This window comes from Leptosomus discolor, chromosome 3 (assembly GCF_034619465.1).
Source record: "Leptosomus discolor isolate bLepDis1 chromosome 3, bLepDis1.hap2, whole genome shotgun sequence".
NCBI classification, from domain to species: Eukaryota; Metazoa; Chordata; class Aves; order Leptosomiformes; family Leptosomidae; genus Leptosomus; species Leptosomus discolor.
The window spans coordinates 83,036,391-83,054,661 of NC_141393.1; the positions used below are offsets into that span (position 1 = coordinate 83,036,391).

The 18,271-nt window shown below is 44.3% G+C and overlaps 2 protein-coding genes across 2 annotated transcripts; one reads left to right on the forward strand and one right to left on the reverse strand.

Moving 5' to 3' along the window:
• Positions 1-52: 52 nt before the first annotated feature.
• Positions 53-3,826, forward strand: GNG5 (G protein subunit gamma 5). Its single transcript, XM_086462875.1, has 3 exons — positions 53-156; positions 1,240-1,395; positions 3,583-3,826. The coding sequence occupies exons 1-2, from the start codon at positions 76-78 to the stop codon at positions 1,363-1,365; spliced, it is 207 nt and encodes a 68-aa protein (XP_086319001.1). The 5' UTR covers positions 53-75; the 3' UTR covers positions 1,366-1,395; positions 3,583-3,826.
• Positions 3,827-4,746: 920 nt separating this feature from the next.
• On the reverse strand, positions 4,747-10,509 carry RPF1 (ribosome production factor 1 homolog). Its single transcript, XM_086462876.1, has 9 exons — positions 10,348-10,509; positions 10,192-10,248; positions 9,199-9,279; positions 8,739-8,834; positions 7,895-8,048; positions 7,242-7,324; positions 6,183-6,364; positions 5,935-6,061; positions 4,747-5,179 (listed from the first exon to the last, which is right to left on the reverse strand). Exons 1-9 carry the CDS (start codon positions 10,507-10,509, stop codon positions 5,138-5,140), a joined length of 984 nt encoding a protein of 327 aa, XP_086319002.1. The 3' UTR covers positions 4,747-5,137.
• Between the last annotated feature and the right edge of the window lie 7,762 nt (positions 10,510-18,271).

Genomic DNA, 18,271 nt, shown 5'->3' on the forward strand with positions numbered 1-18,271 from the left:
AAGTTGGGGCTGGGTGTGCCGCCGCCGCCGCCGCCGCTGCCGTGCCCGCCGCCGCTGCCCGCCGCCGCTCCCGCCATGTCGGGCTCCTCCAACGTGGCAGCCATGAAGAAAGTGGTGCAGCAGCTGCGCCTGGAGGCCAGCGTGACTCGCGTGAAGGTGAGAAGCGGGGACGGGACGGGATGGGACGGGACGGGGCGGACCAGCCGCCATTACACCGCCCCGCGGAAGCTGCCGGCGGGGCAGGGGCCGGGGCAGCCAGCTCCGGCCTGGGCGGCGGCGGTGCCCAACTCCCGGGTTTCAGCCGCCGCTTTCCGTCGGGCCTCCCCGGCCGAGGCGAGCCCCGGGCCGGTTGCGGAGCTGTCTCCCTTCCCGCCGCCGCCCCGGGCCTTCTCGCTTCCTGCAGCCTCTCGGGGATCCCCCCCGGGGCTGCTCTCCGGCCGAGGCGCTCCCCGGGTGTGGCGGGGGGGGGGGGGGGGGATGGACGCGCCCCGCTCTCTCGTTTCGTTACCTTGTCCTGAGGAGCGTCGTCTTCCGTCACTCCGGTGGAAAGGGCAGCTGGAGCCGGGGGTTCAACAGGTTGCCTTGGCTGGGCTGGCCCTGACGGTATAAAATGGAGACTTGGCTGCAAGACTTGTACTAAGTGCACTTAACTTGGGCATTTTCGGGGTGAGACTGGGCCCTGTCAGATGAGAGGAACTCTGGGCAAGCTGCAAATACAAGATACCGGTGAAGATGCTACTTTCTGAAACTTTGATCACTCTTTTTTTAATGAGTTCAGAGTTACAGCAAACACAAACCAGGCAAAGAGGTTTTTTTCGCTGTTCTGTTTTTAGGTAGGTCCACCCTACCAAAAAAAACATACACCACCTCATCATAAGGATGGCTTTCCAAGCGCCAGCTCAGTCAAGTGGAGCATCTTAAAAATATAGGCTGTATTTTAAAACAATTTATGGTAGAACAAGGTTCTGCATATACTTAACAAAGCCATCTCAAAGATGTTGCTCATCTTTCACCCTTCAGGCTCAAAAGTTCAGCAAGAAAATTTTCCAAATTCTTACTCTAATATTGCGCAGCGCCGTGTCTTTAAGAAACAAAAAAATTACGATGAAACTGTTGTATAAAATCTATGCAAGCTGTATTGCAGAATCATTTAGCAGTGTTCTGTATACTTTTTGATGTAGTTACAGCCTCAGTAACGAGCGTTCAGTGAATTCTAATGCCAGCTTTTATTATGACTAGGTTTCTCAGGCTGCAGCAGACTTGAAGCAATTCTGCCTGCAGAATGCACAACATGATCCCCTACTGACAGGAGTATCATCGAGTACAAATCCATTCAGACCCCAGAAAGTTTGTTCATTTTTGTAATTACATGAACTCCTTCGGTATCTTTCAGTGGTAAGTTCTTGAATTATGGTTCATAAACTCTCGTGTCATTAAAAATAGTTGGCTGTAAATGAGACTGCCTGTATTAAAAGCATTCAGAAGAGACATCTGACTTCTGCAGCTGGTGTTGGTCTAGATTCCCGTTTTGGGCCCCTCCTCCCCTGTTCTGGGTGAGGCTTTGTCCTGGGCACGTGCTGTTCATCGGAGCTTCTGCCACTTTCTGTTGTTACAGCAAACTAGTAGTGGGGCCAGTTTTGGACTAACCTACTTTAATTCTGCTGTATCTTCCTTCTGTATAAAAGGGTATTATTTCCCTTTTCTCACATAGGATTACTCACCTGACAGCATACCTAGTGAATCCTGATTGTGGCAGATAAAGCAGTCCTTAGTTCTTAAAACTTTTAAAGAGCATTTCCAAAGATAGGTTGGTGGTGGTCTCCAAGAAGAGCACTGTCCCCTCTGGGACACGCCCTCCAAGCCAAACGAAAAAAGGATGTAGTCCAAGAATTGTATCGAGGCCCATACTCCACCCAGATAAGCTCTGACATGGGTAGCAGTTTAAATAAGCAGAAAGAGTTGAATACTCATTTGGATTTTCATTCCAAAACCTGTATAGGTTCGTTAGCACTACTGCTGTCGCTATTAGCACTACTAATCTGGCATTCCTTGAAAATTCTGGTGATTAGATTTTAGACTAACCTGTTTAGAAAAGTGAGTTTTAGATCACAGAAGTCCCACCAAGACTCTTGAGAGTCACAGTAATTCGATATTTTGCCCACAGTAAACACATGATAATTTTACCGTGTCCCTCTTCCCCAGTGCCCCTTGACTTGGATCTGTTGGGGGTCAGAGCATATAAGTTATTTCGAAGCACCTGATACGCAGATAACCATAGTTCACAATCCTGAGAAATCAAGTCTTAACCTTGAAGAATTCTGGTTTTGTAGCCGACTTCCATCACCCAAAGAATTGTAGTTTGCCAGATTTAAGTTGTGTTATTTAGGCAGCTTTACAGAAAGGTGACCACAGTCAGACTGAGTTGTTAAAATTGTTCTTTAAAATTGTCCCCTCAAGCAAACTGTAGAAAGGTTCCAGAAAGTTTGTGTATGAACAAGGTGGCTCATGCTAGCAAAGACTAGAGTAGTAAGAGAGGTTGATGCTTAACTATTTAACAAACAAGAAAAACACTTGCCCCATTGTTCTGAGCGGTGACTTACAGCAGTGTAACTGAAACGGGCTTTAGAGTTCTTGCAGCTTTTACAGTTATTTCTATTGTGAATTTTATCAACTATTTAAAATATATTATTCTTGGACACTGACTTGTGTTCACACTACTGTAGCTTCAGCTTTAAGCCATCATTTAAAGAAGAAACTGAATCACCTGTAAGCATTATAGACTGATAACCTATAAAAAGCCAAATAAACTGTACTTAAATCAGCAACACATGCAGTTTCCCACTGAGCTCTGCCAAGGTCTGGTAATTCCTGGGTGTGGATGTCAGGAAATAATGTTTCCTTTGTCTCACACACACGGGTGCATACACAAGAGCATAAAAGGCTTAATGTTTTCTTTCTTAATCACAGCCCTTCTCTTCCCCCGTTCCGATTTTGGAACAGAGCACTTGTTTCCGCGGATCTCACAGGCAAAAGTCATTAGAACGGCAGTTTTAGTTTACTACCTACATGGAAAATTTCTTTCCTTCACTGTAGCTCTTGCACTTCCTTAAAATAGGCAATTTCTTAGTTGTAATCCTGGTGTTTTCACAATGAGCCAATAGAGTTCGTGTTTGCACAGTCAGCAGCACCTCTGTGGTGTGAAGAGGAAGCGTAACTCGTTAGTTACACAGACTCCCTCCCCTTTTCGAGGGCAAAGCAGTTGCCTGGTATTTCTGTAGCCACCAAGTGACTGGGAGCAACTTTTTCTGTCCTTCCACTTAGCAATTGGGCTTCCAGGAGACACTAAGCTTCAGTTCATTTGCAACAGCTTTGCTTACCTCTTTGTACCCTTGGGGACAGCTTCATGGTTTTAAAACTTTATTTTATAAACTGGTAGTTTTATGAAACAGCTGTGGAAAAAAAGTTTTGTTATTTTTCTAAATGGCTGGCTGTGGCATAGTCTGAAGGCGCATGTTCTTAGATCTAAGAGTTGTTTCATTTTCTAATTTCATTTTCTAACCACATTTTGGTTTTGTTTTGCAGATCTTTTAGCATCTTTTCCTAGCTGCTGATGTGTGTATGGGCAGAGTGCCTCAAGGAGTGGCCTGGTTTGAAGTCTGTACAAAAGCTTAGCTTTAACGTGCCAAATCTAACTGTAAAATTGCTACTGTCGTCAAACCTCTTACCATCTACCTCTCCAAATGAACTGTATGCTAGTTACAATACTTCTGTTTCATAAGGGAACCAGTTTTATATGCCAAGCAAAAAATAAAAGTGTCTTGACTTAGTCTGGTCTTGAAATTACTGTAACAAGTTGATTAACTTGTGGCTGTGCTGACACCTCACCAGTTTCTCTGGTGCATCACTGCAGAGCAGATACAGAAGTCTGTCTCTAAATACTCTGTGCTGCTGCAAGCTTGCCTGGGGTTGACTGCCTTACAGAACAGTGAGGCTTTGTCAGTACAACACTTGAAAGCATCATAGGAATGGAACAGAGAAAGATTTTTTTGGCTGATAGTTTATAATTCAACTGCACAGCTGTCCTGTATCATAGATATCAAATAAAGACAAAGAGTAAAACTTCATTATGTTAAAGTGGTATTCTACCCTCGTAGACTTCCTCTATAAGCCATCTTACTCTTTAGGTAAACATGAAAAAGCACTTACTCATTATAGCTGAATCTGAGTTCAAAGAAAACTGAGCTTTTTAGCTGCCAGTGAACGTGCAAACTGAAGGCAGAACAGTAGTTTATTCTGCAGGCAATACCAACTCGAGATTTTAATGGGAAAAACCCTGCCTGGAGACCATGTGTCCAATGGAGCAGCGTTTTTAGATGATGTAGCTTTATGTACTTCCTGTAAGCTGGCCTTACACATTCTTTCCCATCGGTGTTTTCATATACAAGAACATCAACTGCTTTGGGGTATATATCTCTTTAACTATGACATTTACAGAAGAGATACCTGTAAGAGTCAAGCATATTATTTTTGTAACTTCAGCAAAGTGGCTATTTTATCCAATCTGTTAATGAAATAAAATTCCACAGACTTCCTGGACTGCATACATAGGAGACCGTTTTTGGAAAACTATCACCATACTGTCAGGGAGCAGCAACTCTAAGTTAGAAAGAGGTTTAAAATATTTATTTCCTGCCTGATTAATAGAAGATGCCTGGGTTTAGCTGCTTAGCAGAAAAAAACCCTGTATAACTAGAAATACTTTATTTTGAGAACATCTCTAACCAAAATTTTTACCATCTTTGATGCTGCAAAGTGTAATAATGTCTCTCTACAGCAGCATTCATGGCAAATCTTCAGTGACAGGCAAATGACAGGCTGCTCTGACATTGCAGGAGTTTTTCCTGCTAAACTGGAAAAAGAGTCACTGTCTTCGTCACATTGGATTTAACTACAAGCCTAGGAAGGAAGATGCATCCTGCTCGATCTGCTCCCGTACAAAGTTTTAATGTTTGCAGTTTGTCTTTCTGCAGACAGATACTGTTCAGTACCACTGTCGTTAGTTAGGAGTCTGAGATAATCCATAGGTCAACGCAGTGGTGGTATTTCTGGTCAGCAGCAGCTGGCAGAGAGCTGTCCCTCACAAGTGAAATTTTCTTCTACTTGTGTCCATTTCTCGGCGCTGAAATTTAAAAGAAAATTTATTAATCGCCAAATGCATGCAGCAGGAGACTAAGAAGGGAGAAGACCTAGAGATCAGTGATGTAGAACCAAAGAACACGTAGCAGTTCTCTGGCTACTGACGGCAGACAAAGTGTCTTCAAAACAAACAAGGTTATCCATTGTGTGCTGCACTAATCCCAGAGTATTAGAATTTTCCCTCCAGTACAGCTTGGATTCTCACTCCCAGGTTTTGCCAACCAACCGCAATCCCACGGTAGCAATGACTGGAAAAGTAATTTATCATTGCCTAGAGTAGAACTTCCATTCCACTTGATGTGCAGAGGTCAGTGCTACTTCCCCTGCACTGTTAAGAACTAACATAAATAGCTTAATCATCTTTACATTATGGTTCACGCAGTCGCCTTGCACAAAAATGTCTCTAGTCAGTTTACTGGGCTTCCAGTAATAGCTTATACCAGGGGAGCGTTTTCCACGTTTGCTGCTGTCTGTATATGTTAAAGAAATGATATTCTGCAAATAAGTAGCCGTGGTATATCGATATTCCTCATCCTGTTTTTAGTTTGGACTTGCAATATAGCAGAATGCTCCTACTTCGCATATTTCTCAAAATACACCTCTAAATATTTCAGTTAAACACTTCTGTATTGAGAACTGCATTTATACTGCTTTTTTTAGGCCAAGCTTTGTGGTTACATTTCACATCAGATTTAGTCCCCCTTCCCGAGCAGAACTATTACTGTTACTTAAACATACCTTGTGAATCCATTCGTATTCTCCAAATTTGGAATCAAAGGTTCCTTTCTGAAGAGACCTCAGCTTTAATGTAAAACGTGGCCCAAGTTCTTGAATTCCCACTTTCTTTTCACTCTTGAAGATGTATCTTGGGGAAGAACGAATTAAGAATTAGGAAGTAAGTCACAAAGAACAGAAGAAAAAAAAAATAAAATTAGGAAGTTACAAGAAGGTTCTCTCTCGTTTGTGAGTTTTGTGGAGAACATCACCTGTGGAATCTGAAGAAGATGTAGTCTCGCTGGTTGTGGAACGTAGCCACTTGCCTTCCAATGAACTGAGGATCGTGTGGGAAAAGAGAAGCAAACATGCGACCAATAGAATGGCCCAGTCGTGTCGTAAAATTGTTGAGGATTACTTCAGGGGCGTGTTCGGTGGGCTCCTTCCCTTTTCGCTGAAATGAAAGGAGTACATAGGAATGCAAAGAACAGATCGAATGCAAAAGGATTTAAATCTGTTATCAAAGAAGAGTCTGAGGTAAAACAGGGGGAAGAGAAGCAGGGCCAACTTCTCATAACAGGGCCGATAACGTGCCCTAACCGTTTTTTCAAACGCAACCTAAGTTCGTGTACAAGTAAAGGAGCAGCTGGTCACGTAAGGGGCTTTGCTTCAACAATATAAATTGAGTGAAAAAGCACAATGATTTCATGTTTCCTCTCCTGCACCACTCCTGGCAGCACCTGTTATAGCAAATAATGCAGTCTAGCTATCCCAGGGCTCTCCTCTCTGTATTAATCCCGGGAACATGTGGGACTAAGAGTGTACAGGATTCTTCTTTAACAAGAACAGATGGATCTTATAGCAAAAGAGGAAAAAAACCACCATTCAACTGCAAATTATTTAGGGCTAAGCAAGCAATACTTGTTACAGAAGAGGTGACAGGGCTGCAAGACTAAGGAAAACTAGGTTTTATTCAAGAGAAGGAAGTACATCTATTGAAACCTTTTACACTGCTGATTTTTATACACCCTACCGAGTGTATGCTACACACTGGGTATTCCCCACTCCTGTAGTTACCAGCTGCTATTTATTGGCACGACTATAAAAATACTTGGCAGACGGCTGAGGAAATTCAGCAAATAACTATGAAAATGGAAATACGCTGCTTATGGAAGTAGAATATATGAGTCCTTGGCCTCTGAAAAAAACACCTTTACAAGATCAGCTGAACCGTACGAAAGCGCAGCCAGTTTTGACAGTTCAAGCAGCCTGAACGTGTTAGTCATTAAACAGCAGGCGACCACTTCGTTACGTTTCGTTGGGCGTCTCACCTTTATTTCTTTACGCAAACGGACACTACTCATTCTAAAGTGAGCAGTTGGACCATCGGGCAGGTGACTTAAAACAAGACCATCTGTTCACCGAGTTAAAAAAAAAACAACCCACAAAGGCTGGGAAAGTGCAACACGTCATTTACAGAGGAACATTTCCTGTGAGATGCAGCATTACATTAGAGTGTTTTATCCATAATCGATGCCTGATTTACGTTTTCTAACATCCATTCATGAACTGGTTAACTGGTGTTCTGAAGTATGTCCATTAAACTCCGTTTGTACAGCTCACCAGTTACCTTCTAGCGCTTTCTCACTTGTTCATCAGGGAAGTTTTATCTAGTCAGCAAAACTAAAGGGAACTTTCAGGGTCAGAAAAACTTAATTAATCAAACCGTTAAATTTACCGAAATAACAATGTTTATCCACGCATTACAACTAAAAAAAGAAGCCAACACACTTTCTTTAATAATTCCATGAGCCATCAGATATTCAGGCTGGCACAGTGATTTGTAGTTACACTGCAAGCTGCGCAGTGAAGAGCAAAAATCCAGACACAAGCAGATCTTTGTTGCACACTACAGGATTATTTTTTCTTTCCCTAACAGGCCCTGAGCTCGTATTTCTGTCTTAATAAATACCCAAAAGGATACTTGGTATATTGCGATCTTCATTAATGACGATTAAATCCGTGAAGTCCCTTGCAATGCACTGTGGAATAATTCTTTTCAAAGCCAGTCCTCTTCGGTAGAAGACGTGTGAGTTCGGTATAACAGTCGACAGTTGTTCACAGAACCTCACTGTTCTCTGCAAAACAGGCGAGTTAAACTGCAACGTGGAACACACAGCGCCAGATTCAAACGGTCGGGTTGCTCGTTCCAGCGGCCCTCCCTGATGATACGTCACTTCCAGCATCTCTACAAGCATCTGAAGACAAGCTGTTCAATGACTTCAGTCCGTGGAGAAAAGTTTTGTTTGCAGCAAAGACTGCTGCATGCCAGGGACTATGTTTTTTTAAAAAGGATTTTTTTTTTTCCCTCCCTCAATCATAGAAAAGCCAGAAAATTCCAAACCCATAACCTCCACACTGACTATTTATTGAGGGCGTTGGTTAAAAAAAAGTTCGTAACATTTCAAAATACAATAGAACTATGACTTCAGGTACTAATGTCTGAGCTTCCAGATAAACTGAAGTGTACTTCTTCCTGCTTCTAAAACCACTTCTTTTACGGTTTTCACAAACGTCAGTAATCTCCCCAATTAGGTAATGCAGCTCATTTGCATACAAGACCATACGCACGAGGTGGTTTTTTGTTAGGAAGGAAACAAACAGTGCTAGGGAAACTGAACAGATTACATACAAGGCTGCTGACAGTCACTAAAGGCACCACCAGAGAACAATCCGTGTGAAAGCTGTTACTTTCAGCCTTCACGCGCCAATCACCGTATGAAAACCTTGGTACCTCGCTCGGAACGCCCCCCATAAAACACACGTACCCCACGAGGCCTGTCGGACGTTGTGATAAGAATCTTGGGAACCGTCTGTCTGTTGAAGTAGGGTGCAAATTCATCTGTTGCTTCATCAAAAGCAACCTGGAAAAGCACCAGTCTTGTTAACCCACCATATATGAAATAATCAGAGAACAATCGTTCAATCTGATCAAAATGCTGATGAATTTAGTAGGAAAAATTTCAATTCATAAGATGCATCCCATAATTAATCACAAGGCATGTGTTTTTATGGTTTTAAGAATCTAGTGTGATGAACATTGGCAGGTTTTACAATTGCAAAAGGCAATTATCTAATGGAGATGGTGAATGAATGACACCACCTCTCAGCGAACCCATCACGTGCAAAAAGTAGTTCGCCCACACCTCAACAGGAAAGTGGTGAACGTTAAACTTCAAAAAAAAAAAAAGGTGAACATAATAGCACACGCGGAAATGAAGCAGTTACCTCTTCATCATTGGGATCTACGGTTGTTTCGTCGTACACTCTCTGATTTTCAATAGTCTTCGGTACGGCTTTTGGAGGTGCCTAAAATAAGTAAGTTCATTAACATAACCCAGTCATGTAGGTTTTGCGCTACACACTCGTACTGCCATGATGTTCTGTCTGTTTCTGCACAGAATTAGAAGCACTATTTATTTTATGCCAGCTTTTACAAAAGCAGTTACATCACCTTGATTAAAAACATGGACAGGTATTGGGACACCAGAGAGCATCCCATGGAGGAGAAGCATCACTCGAACAGCGACCTGCTTAATTCCAGTCTAATGAAGAAACGGAGTTCCAAAACAAGAGGAACTTTCTATCCACTCTTTTTTCTCTTCCATGGAAGAAAAAAACCTCCACTTTCAACAGCAACACAGTTTAACCTTGATATCTACAGTCTGACGACGGACAGCCTATAACGTTTACCCTGTTTGCTTACTCTTGTGAGATTCTGATAATGCAGGAATTCACACCTGACCGCTTTCAACTGTCCATGTGCTTTTGAAGGAGCTCAGGAAAAGAAGGGAAACCTCGCTCGTGGCTAGGCTTGGAAACAAGCAGACAACTGGTCTGGGCAGGGTTTGGTCAGACCCGATTGTTTTAATTTATACAGAAATTCAGAGTATAATTTCTAGTAACATCAACACAATGACATGGGACAGAGATGACTTTTCAGGAAGCGCCTGTTTTTATACCATCATTAGCTTAAAACTCGCGCTGCCCGACTACAGCTCCGTTTAGGGCGGCACCCACAACGTTCCTAAGCCCGGCTGTCCGACACCTCCACTACACACCCCAGCCTCTCTGGAGGCCGCCCCGGCCACCCAGCACCGAGGTCACTGCTCCACCGGACAAAACTGAGGAACTCTCGCCAAGGCGAGCTCTCCCCGGTCCGCGGCGGAGCACCCCCTCCCTGCAGCGGGGCCGGCCTCCCCACCCCACGGGAGCCCTTACTTTGTCTCCGAGGGCTTCTCGCTCCTTCCTCCGCTTCTTCTTGGCGGCCAGTTTCTCCTAGAGGGAGAGGAAGAGCGATCCGTTAGCCAGAGCCGCCTCCCGGCCGCGGCCTCCCTCGCCCTCCGGTAACGGCGGCCGCGCCGGGCCCTCTCCCACCTTCCTCTGCTGCTGCTTCCAGCGCAGGAACATGAAGTGCCGCCGCTGCTTGTTCTTGATCTCGGACACGCTGAAGGTCGGCGGGAAGAGAACCCGCTCCGGGGCCGGCGGGCCCCCATCCTCGACCGCAGAGCCCACCGGGCCGCTGCCACCACCGGCCATGCTGCCGCCGCCGCCGGGCAGGAACTAACCCCTCACCCTTGACCTCTACCCGCGACCGCCGGGAGAGCGTGCGCCGCGCCTGCGCGGGAGGGGGCTGCCGGGCGGAAAGGCGGGCTCCCGCCGCGCCTGCGCGGAGGGGGGGTGGTCGAACGACGGGCGGGACGCGGCGCTGAGGGGAGCGGCCGCGGGCTGAGGGGAGATGGCGGCTCCCGTTGGGCCTTTGGGAGCAAGGGCGCGTTTTCAGCCGAGTGCCGCCGTGAGGCGGCTGGGCCTGAGCAGGACGGGGAAGCTCGCTGCTCCGCAGGCAGCACACCTGGAGATGAGGGTGTTTAGGGCGAGTTAGCGGTGCAGTGCGACTTACGGCGTGGACGGTGTCGGGGTTTGCACAAACGTGTCGCACCGATGGGTTTACACAAATGCGAGTAACGCCGTGATCCGGTAGCATTCGCCCGTGTGATGGCGTTTCGGACGTTGGCGCACAGCGAGTTCAGCTGTGGGGAGCGTCACCTCAAAGGACCCAGAGGATGATGTTCCTGGAAATTATTCCATTAAAAACCTCTTAGAACTCAGATTAAAATGAAAAGAGAACCCCTACAACTAATTAAAGAGATTTAATTCATGTGAAGCTAGAAATAAGCTGATGTTCCCAGCGTAGAGGCGTGCGTGCGTTGCTGCACAGTGAAGGCCGTGCTCTGTGGTGTAGAAGTTGTGTACTGAGGGCTTGGGGGGGGGTCTGGGCTAAATCAGAGGGATTTGCAATCTCAGACTGCAAAATTCTGAGCCTCAGTGGGAGTGGTTGGTGCGACTTGTCCCGAGGATTGTCTCAATGCTTGGAATAGATCTACTAATTTTATATACAAATACGGTTTTGCATTACTAGGTTTGTCTTACTGGAACAGTAAAAAAGAAATCTGTTAACATAAACGCATAAAGGTAATGGAAAAAGATCTAGAAATGAATTAGACAATGTCTCAAACCTACTTCTGTCCTATAAACAAATTTAACTGTAACTCAACTTGCTTCGCTGAGGTTATTTCTACTTAACACAGAAGTACAGGAAAGATGAAAGGCTTCATTATTCACAGTCACATATTTTTTCTGGCCTCACTCCCATTTTTGTCAAGAGAAAATATTTCAGCTGTCCTTAGTGCCCTGAGGATAAGTACTTTCCATGGTAGTTAAGGTTTCGGGGATTTAGTTGAGAATATTTTAACCAAGGCCTTTCTGTAGCTTTTTCTCACCGGCTGACTCAAATATCTGCGATTGCAAGGGTGTCTCTAAAAGTCATTAGCAGAGATTCGCACCACCGCTGTTAGCAGAGCTGGTAGGGAGTTCTAACTTATTTGTAGTTCCAGTTTGCAGTGGTTTTTCGCTGAGATCTTTGCAAACTGGTGTGCGGCATAATTGTGTGAAGCTCGCCGAGCGCTTATGCGTGGAAACAACACATTATCTTTCTCCCTCCCAGCAAGAGGGAAGACAACCTCCTCATATTATTCAAAGACTTTTCTTCTGAGGATTCCCAGGAACAAAATAATGATACACAATAATACAAGAACTTCCTAGGGCAGGGGAGGGACAATAAAAAGACACCACAAACACATTGTGGACTTGGTAAAAATAAGACCACTAATAAGGTACAATTATAACTTCAATAGAAGGCTCAACTAATAAATCCATGCAGAGTATTAATTTCTTCATAAAGAAGGTTCCAGGGTCTTTTTGGTTGTTTTAGCTGTGAGCTCTGTTCTGTGCAAATAATATTTTAAACAGGATACTCTTTTTTTTTTTTTTTTTTTTTTTTTTTTTTAAACAACTAATGTAGCATTGCCAGGAAAACATCTTTTAAAAGAAGCTGCTTGGTTCAAAACAAAACAAAGCAAAGCAAAACAACAACAACCAGACAGAAACCACCAGTGGCTTTGATTTGTGTGAATCAACAAGTAATTTCTCCAGTGGAGAGTGATGAATGAAGACATTTATTCCATGTCAGCACTAAGGAATTTTGGAGGAAACATTTCTGTGAATTACCACTGGCCCGGCTGCAGTAATGGAAGCATCATTTTGAGTTGTATCAATAGAGCACTGGGGTTTTTTTTGCTGTTCTGTCATTTTAAACAATTGAAAAATTTTGTGATTAAGTTGACAGGACAAAAATTCATCTGGGGAAAGGAAATAAAGTTAGAAAACATTTATGGAAGGAGATGAGAAAAGAGGGTAAGGCGCCTCTGGATTCAAGAATTTATTAGAAAGGGAATGTTTTCTTTAAAAAAAATATGTAATAACATTTTTCTATTTTGCCATTTTGCTTTTCTTAATTTCATTGCCTGAGGGTTGAGAGGACATCCTGCTTCTCTTCCAGATTCGTTACAGTGAACAGAATGCCCCAGAAAATGCACTGCTCCAAACCAAACAAACCATTGTCTATGTTGGAAGAGAAATACCCCCTACAGGCTTCTTTCTTTCTTTCTTCCTACAGAATACTGGTTTTTCACTTGAAAAACAAACCAAAAAGCTGCTGTACATGTTCTTGAAATGGATTCATTTTGACTGCGGTTGCGTTGCCTTGTTAATACGGCAAAGCAATTCCCCTCAAAACCAATGTGCCAGAGTTCTTTGTGGTCGTTGTTCAAACAGTTAACCACCGATGAGTAAGAGCGATTTGAAGATCACAAGACTCGGGAGCGCAGCTTCTGTAAAGTAACGTCTCATTTCTAAGGATTCTTGGTGTGTTAGTAGGGGACGAGGGAGAAGTGGCTGATTTTCCTCTAGAACAAAATCCCCCAGGTTACACAGTTGGAAGCAGTATTGCTGTGGATGTAAAGCTGGTGAAATAGGAGGAACACGAGGTCACAACAAGACATGAGTAAGAAGTGAGGTGGCAGAAGGTTCCCTCAAGGGTCGGCTTTGCTGAGGTCCACATTTCTGGCCCTCAGAACCTCCTCCAGGATCCCTAGGCCCTCCGAACTCTCTGCTGGCGGTGAAGAATACATCTAAACTGGTTAATGTGACATGCCGGTACCTCAGCTGGGTCAGAGAGGCTCACACATTTGAACAGCATGAGGCAACGCGGCGCAGAAGCACGAGGTGGGGCCTTGCAGCGCGGTTGGGCGCTGTTGCAGCAAGCGTGGTTTGTTCGGCCGCCCGGGAGGGCCGACTGGCAGGAGCAGACTGCTGAACCGAGCCAAGGGTACTCTTCTTACCCCTGCCTTCAAAGCTAGTTCTCCCATCCCCTCATGGTGCCGGGTGGCTGATGAAGTTGTGTCCCAAAGGTCTGGGTTTTGTTACGCCTGTAAGCACCTCAGCCTTGAGACTGTGGAGCAGTTAGTACAGCTTTGGTCCCGTCTGAGCGTTACCAGGCCCCTCAAAATAGACGTTCTTCACACTCTTGCTTGCAGCCCATCTCTGGTAGGTGTTCTCGGGGACTGTCTGACAGCAGCTGTCCTTAACTGGTCATTCAACAGTTAAAGTATTCATATTTGATACAGAAGACAGGACTTTCCAGCCTCTGGAGACGGAGGATAACATCTTTCCTTTCAATGGAGCAATCAAACCGCAAGCCTGCAGGTTTTTCAGAGGCGAGAACTGCCTTCCTGCTTCCAGCTGAAGCTATTGCTGCCTGCAGAAAACGCTGGACCAAAGAGCTGGTGGCGGGGGCACTCTCTTCCTGAAAGACTAAACAATACCCGGCTCTATTGAGCATGATCCCCATTTGATCCATTAGAGCGATTGCCCTAGGTGACTGAAAATCCTGGGATAAAAGACTGTAAAACAAGATCCACTAAGGAATGCAAGCCTGTAAGTCCCAAACAGGTGATCTTGAAAGCTACCCACGCAGTTCCTGCACAGGTACCTTGTAATTTTACTTTGCTCCCCTGCGTGATGCTCCCCTGGAGAAACAGCTCTGGGTATGCCCAAGTCTGGGAACAGTCTGGAAAGAGCTGAGCAGTTTAGCATTTATTTCGTGCTTACGCCTAGCTGGATGAACGAGAGGCAGAGATGCCAGGCGGCTCGGTACAACAGCACGCAACGAGCATCACGGGCCTCGGCTCTCCACAAAATGCAGCGCAGGCCTTCTCTCAAAAAGCGGTGCTATGGATGTCCACCTTGCGCGCGACAGCATATTGTGGCGGGCCCGTGTTCGACTCTTTCCTCAGTTAAAAAGATGTTATGCTACGGGTGTGTAAGGAGACCAAATGAAATTGTCTCCGTCGTTCTCTTTCGAGAGTTTCTTGACAATCTTGGTGCTTTTTATAGCTTTTGTATAAAAAGTCCTAGGTTTAAGAAAGCAAACAGCGATAAACAAAAAGTGAAGCCCCCCCCCCCGAATAGCAGCTTTATCTTCCAGAGTATTGACACCCCTGCCCCCAATAGGTATCACACCAGAACCTGCTGAGGGTGCGCTTGTGTTACCTTCTCTAGGCCATTAATAAGGACGTGAAAGAGTTTTGGCCCCTGTCTGGGTCCCTGAGGAATGCCACGAGTAACCAGCCACCTTTTTGGTGGACCTCGCGCTGCTGGCCAACCCCCGCCGTGCTCCACCCAGCTGATTACCCATCCACCTGGTGCTACGTTTTTCCATTCCCTGTTTCACCAGTTTGACTGTGAGGGTACTATAGGAGGCTCCGTCGGAGGCCTGCCTAAAGCCGAGGGGAACAGCACGTGCTGCTCTCCCTCCTCTGCCGAGCCAATCTTCCCATCGGAGGTTTGCCCGCGGTAAAGCCGCATTACACCAGCTCTTCTCAGTCACCTTTGTGTCCCTCGGGTGCTTGGAAACGTCTTCCAGGAGTACTGGCTCCACAATCATCCTGGGGACGGAGGTGAGGCAGACCTGTAGTTCCCTGCCTCTTCCACCCTGCCCTTCTTGAAGTTGCAGCAGTTCAGCTTCATGTAACCCTCTTGCTAGTCCCCGCGAAGAGCGGTGGTTACTGATGCGCATCTCAGAACGTCTTGTGTGCATGTGAGAAAGAAAAAGCAGCGAAGCTCTTGGAAGCCTCAGAGGGCAAAACTTAAATAATCTAAGGAAAAATGAAGCAAAGGAAGGCATTTGAAAAAGAAGGTATTTTATGTGGTATATTTGCAAAAAAAACTTGCAAGAATAAAAATGACGGAAATTCCATAGTCTGCTGCATGTGAGCGTCCAGTTTCAAAGCACATTAGGGTTTTAAAAAAATTGCTTTACAGCTGCTTTATGTACGGATGTTAACACAATCTTAAAGATGTCGTTATAACCGACATGACAGTAATTCCTTCCCACAGGACCTATCAGGTGGCATAGCTGGCCATTATCTTAATCTGGGCAGATCAGCCCGATGAATACGGGGTGTTACGACAAGTCTGTCAGCGCTTCTGGTTAGTTAGTAGATTAAAACTACTAGATAATGCGTTAATTGTATGTAATCAAGAAAAAAAAAAAAAAAAAGGTGAGGGAGTATGCTGGAGCTTCAAGCGCCTAATGCAGGAAGCCAGAATACTTCCCCAAATAGAAGTTCTATAAATATACAAAATTGTGATTCGATACATTTAGGCTTTTTGAGAAGTTTATCCAATAGCCACCCCTGGCAAAGTACTGAAGAAGCACCTACTGTTGCCAGCCTGGTATTTTGCTGAATTTGTTTTGCTGCTTCTGGAGTTCACTCTCCTTTTCTAAAGGAAAAAGGCAGGTAGCCAAGGGCGACATTTCATCAGCTTTGTGGGTATAGTCCTCTTGGTAGGAAGTAAGGCTGGTGGCCATTACACATAGCTTGGGCTACCTTCACAAAACGTTCCTTCACACGTACTGGAGAAGAAAGAGTTGCTCCAGCATTAGAGTATGACTCATTTCTAGCCAGGTGTTTTTCAGAATATGCTACCTGGTGTTTTCACATTTATTGACTTCCTCTTATTTTATATTAAGGCGGGTTTGTGCTGTGGTGGAATGATTTCTCTGTAATAAACACATCTTGGTATAGCTTGCAAGTTGCCCACAGATAATCTAAGAATTTTCCTCTTGCTCAGAATTATTGCAACATAATTAGTAGGTGTTGCTGTAGAAATCAGGTAAGGAAACTATTTTGTTACAGAGTAAAATACTTCAAGTAAAACTGTGGTTCCCCTTGCAGATCACTCTTGACTCTGTGTTATCAAGTGTATTGCTTAAATATTCTTCTATTTTAATACATTTCAGTGTCTGGCTATATTACTCCTTAGCTTTTAGTAGGTACTTTACATTTTAAATTGGGAAAAAGTAGTCAGGGTGATTTTCTACTTTATTATTAATAAGTCAGAAGTATTTCTAAATGGCTAGTAACACCTATTAGTTAGTTTACAAATTTATAAGATAGTATTTGCACAAGAAACAGAAGTTGTGAAGTGATACGTGGTAAGGATTTCTTGCCCAGTGTTACCGGAATCTTTGGAAGGACGAGCTAACTTGGACCAACGTGCATTTTGATATAGTGAAGTGCAGGCTCATATTCCTAGGACAGAAAGACGTTGATGAGTTATCTGCTGGAGGACTGCAGTATGAAAAGTAGCGGCACAGAAAAGCAAGGGCACACAGAAATGCTGTCCTCGTGGATAAATGGGGGGGCACACTGTAGCCAGAGGGGTTTCGTTGGTGGAGCAGGATGCCCTGGCCTGAGTCTGAGACAAACTGGTTGAGCAGAACTGTGTGGTTGATTTGGGAGCTAGAAACGCTTCTTACAGAAGAGGCTGAAAAACCTTAATCTCTTTAGCCCATCGGCGAATCACGTAAGAGCTAACTCACCTGGAATTACATAAATAAAGAGAGTCATTGTAATCATAGAAATGTTCTGTTTAGGAGACAAATCTTTTAAAAGATGTAGTGTTTGAAAGCTGAGCCAGGAGACTTTTTTTCTTAAAACCAAACCAAACCAAAACCCCTTAGACTAAGCCTCGGTGAAAACGTTTAGATAGGCCTGTGAAGTATTCCTTGTCGCCTGAAATCTCTAAATCAACAAGGTGGATTTTTTTCAAATGGAAATGTTCTAGTTCCACCAGAAATTACATGGACATCACTTGATCTAACTGTCACCTGCACTGTGCAAAAGGTCAGGCTGGAGAATCCCGGGGCTTGCTTCTGGCCAGGAAACCCGTGATGCTATGAAATATCAAAATGGAGGAAAAAAAACCCTTTAAAATGTCTGATAAGAATTTTAGAATATCTGCCATAACATTGAGATAGTACATGAGTAGAGACTGCAATGGGTAGATTTTTAAAAGAATCTAAATTAACAAACGTTTTTAGTATATTACAGAGGCTTTTCTCCTGTTTGGAATGCTAAATTTTGATGAACAGTCATTAGAATTGCAGTATCTCTTTTATTTAAGGGTACCCAGCCCCTTTCCCCTGATAAGATTCTGTTTCCTTTCTTTATTGGTTTATCAGATCTTTTAAGACTGGTATTTCCATGCTGGGCGTTCACCTCAGGATAACTTTCTGGAAAGCATGTTTCTGTGTTTGGTAGTGATCATAAATGACATCAAAAGCAAAGTGTCTAAAGCTAATAAAAACAAATGCTAATGCAAGAAGTAGTTCCAAAATATTAGACAGGCCGGTGGGATCATTTGGAGATTTACCAGGAGATTTTCTTCTCTTTTCTATTATAAACTCTCAGTGGCAGAACTTTTTTCTTATGTGTTGATAAAATATGAACGTGCTTTCGGATGTTTGTAAATGCTAATCACAAAATAACAAAGGTAATGAACATTGTAAGACATTCAGCCGGCAACATATAATAAGCCCAGAGTCAGATAAACTCTT

Bases quoted from the DNA above. Each gene is read 5' to 3' on its own strand.
- GNG5 (XM_086462875.1), top strand. From the start codon at position 76: ATGTCGGGCTCCTCCAACGTGGCAGCCATGAAGAAAGTGGTGCAGCAG. The intron at 157-1,239 runs GTGAGAAGCGGG...TATTATGACTAG, and splicing joins CCAGCGTGACTCGCGTGAAG to GTTTCTCAGGCTGCAGCAGA.
- RPF1 (XM_086462876.1), bottom strand. From the start codon at position 10,509: ATGGCCGGTGGTGGCAGCGGCCCGGTGGGCTCTGCGGTCGAGGATGGG. The intron at 8,835-9,198 runs GTAACTGCTTCA...GTGCTTTTCCAG, and splicing joins TAGATCCCAATGATGAAGAG to GTTGCTTTTGATGAAGCAAC. The intron at 5,180-5,934 runs GTATGTTTAAGT...TTTAAATTTCAG, and splicing joins AATACGAATGGATTCACAAG to CGCCGAGAAATGGACACAAG.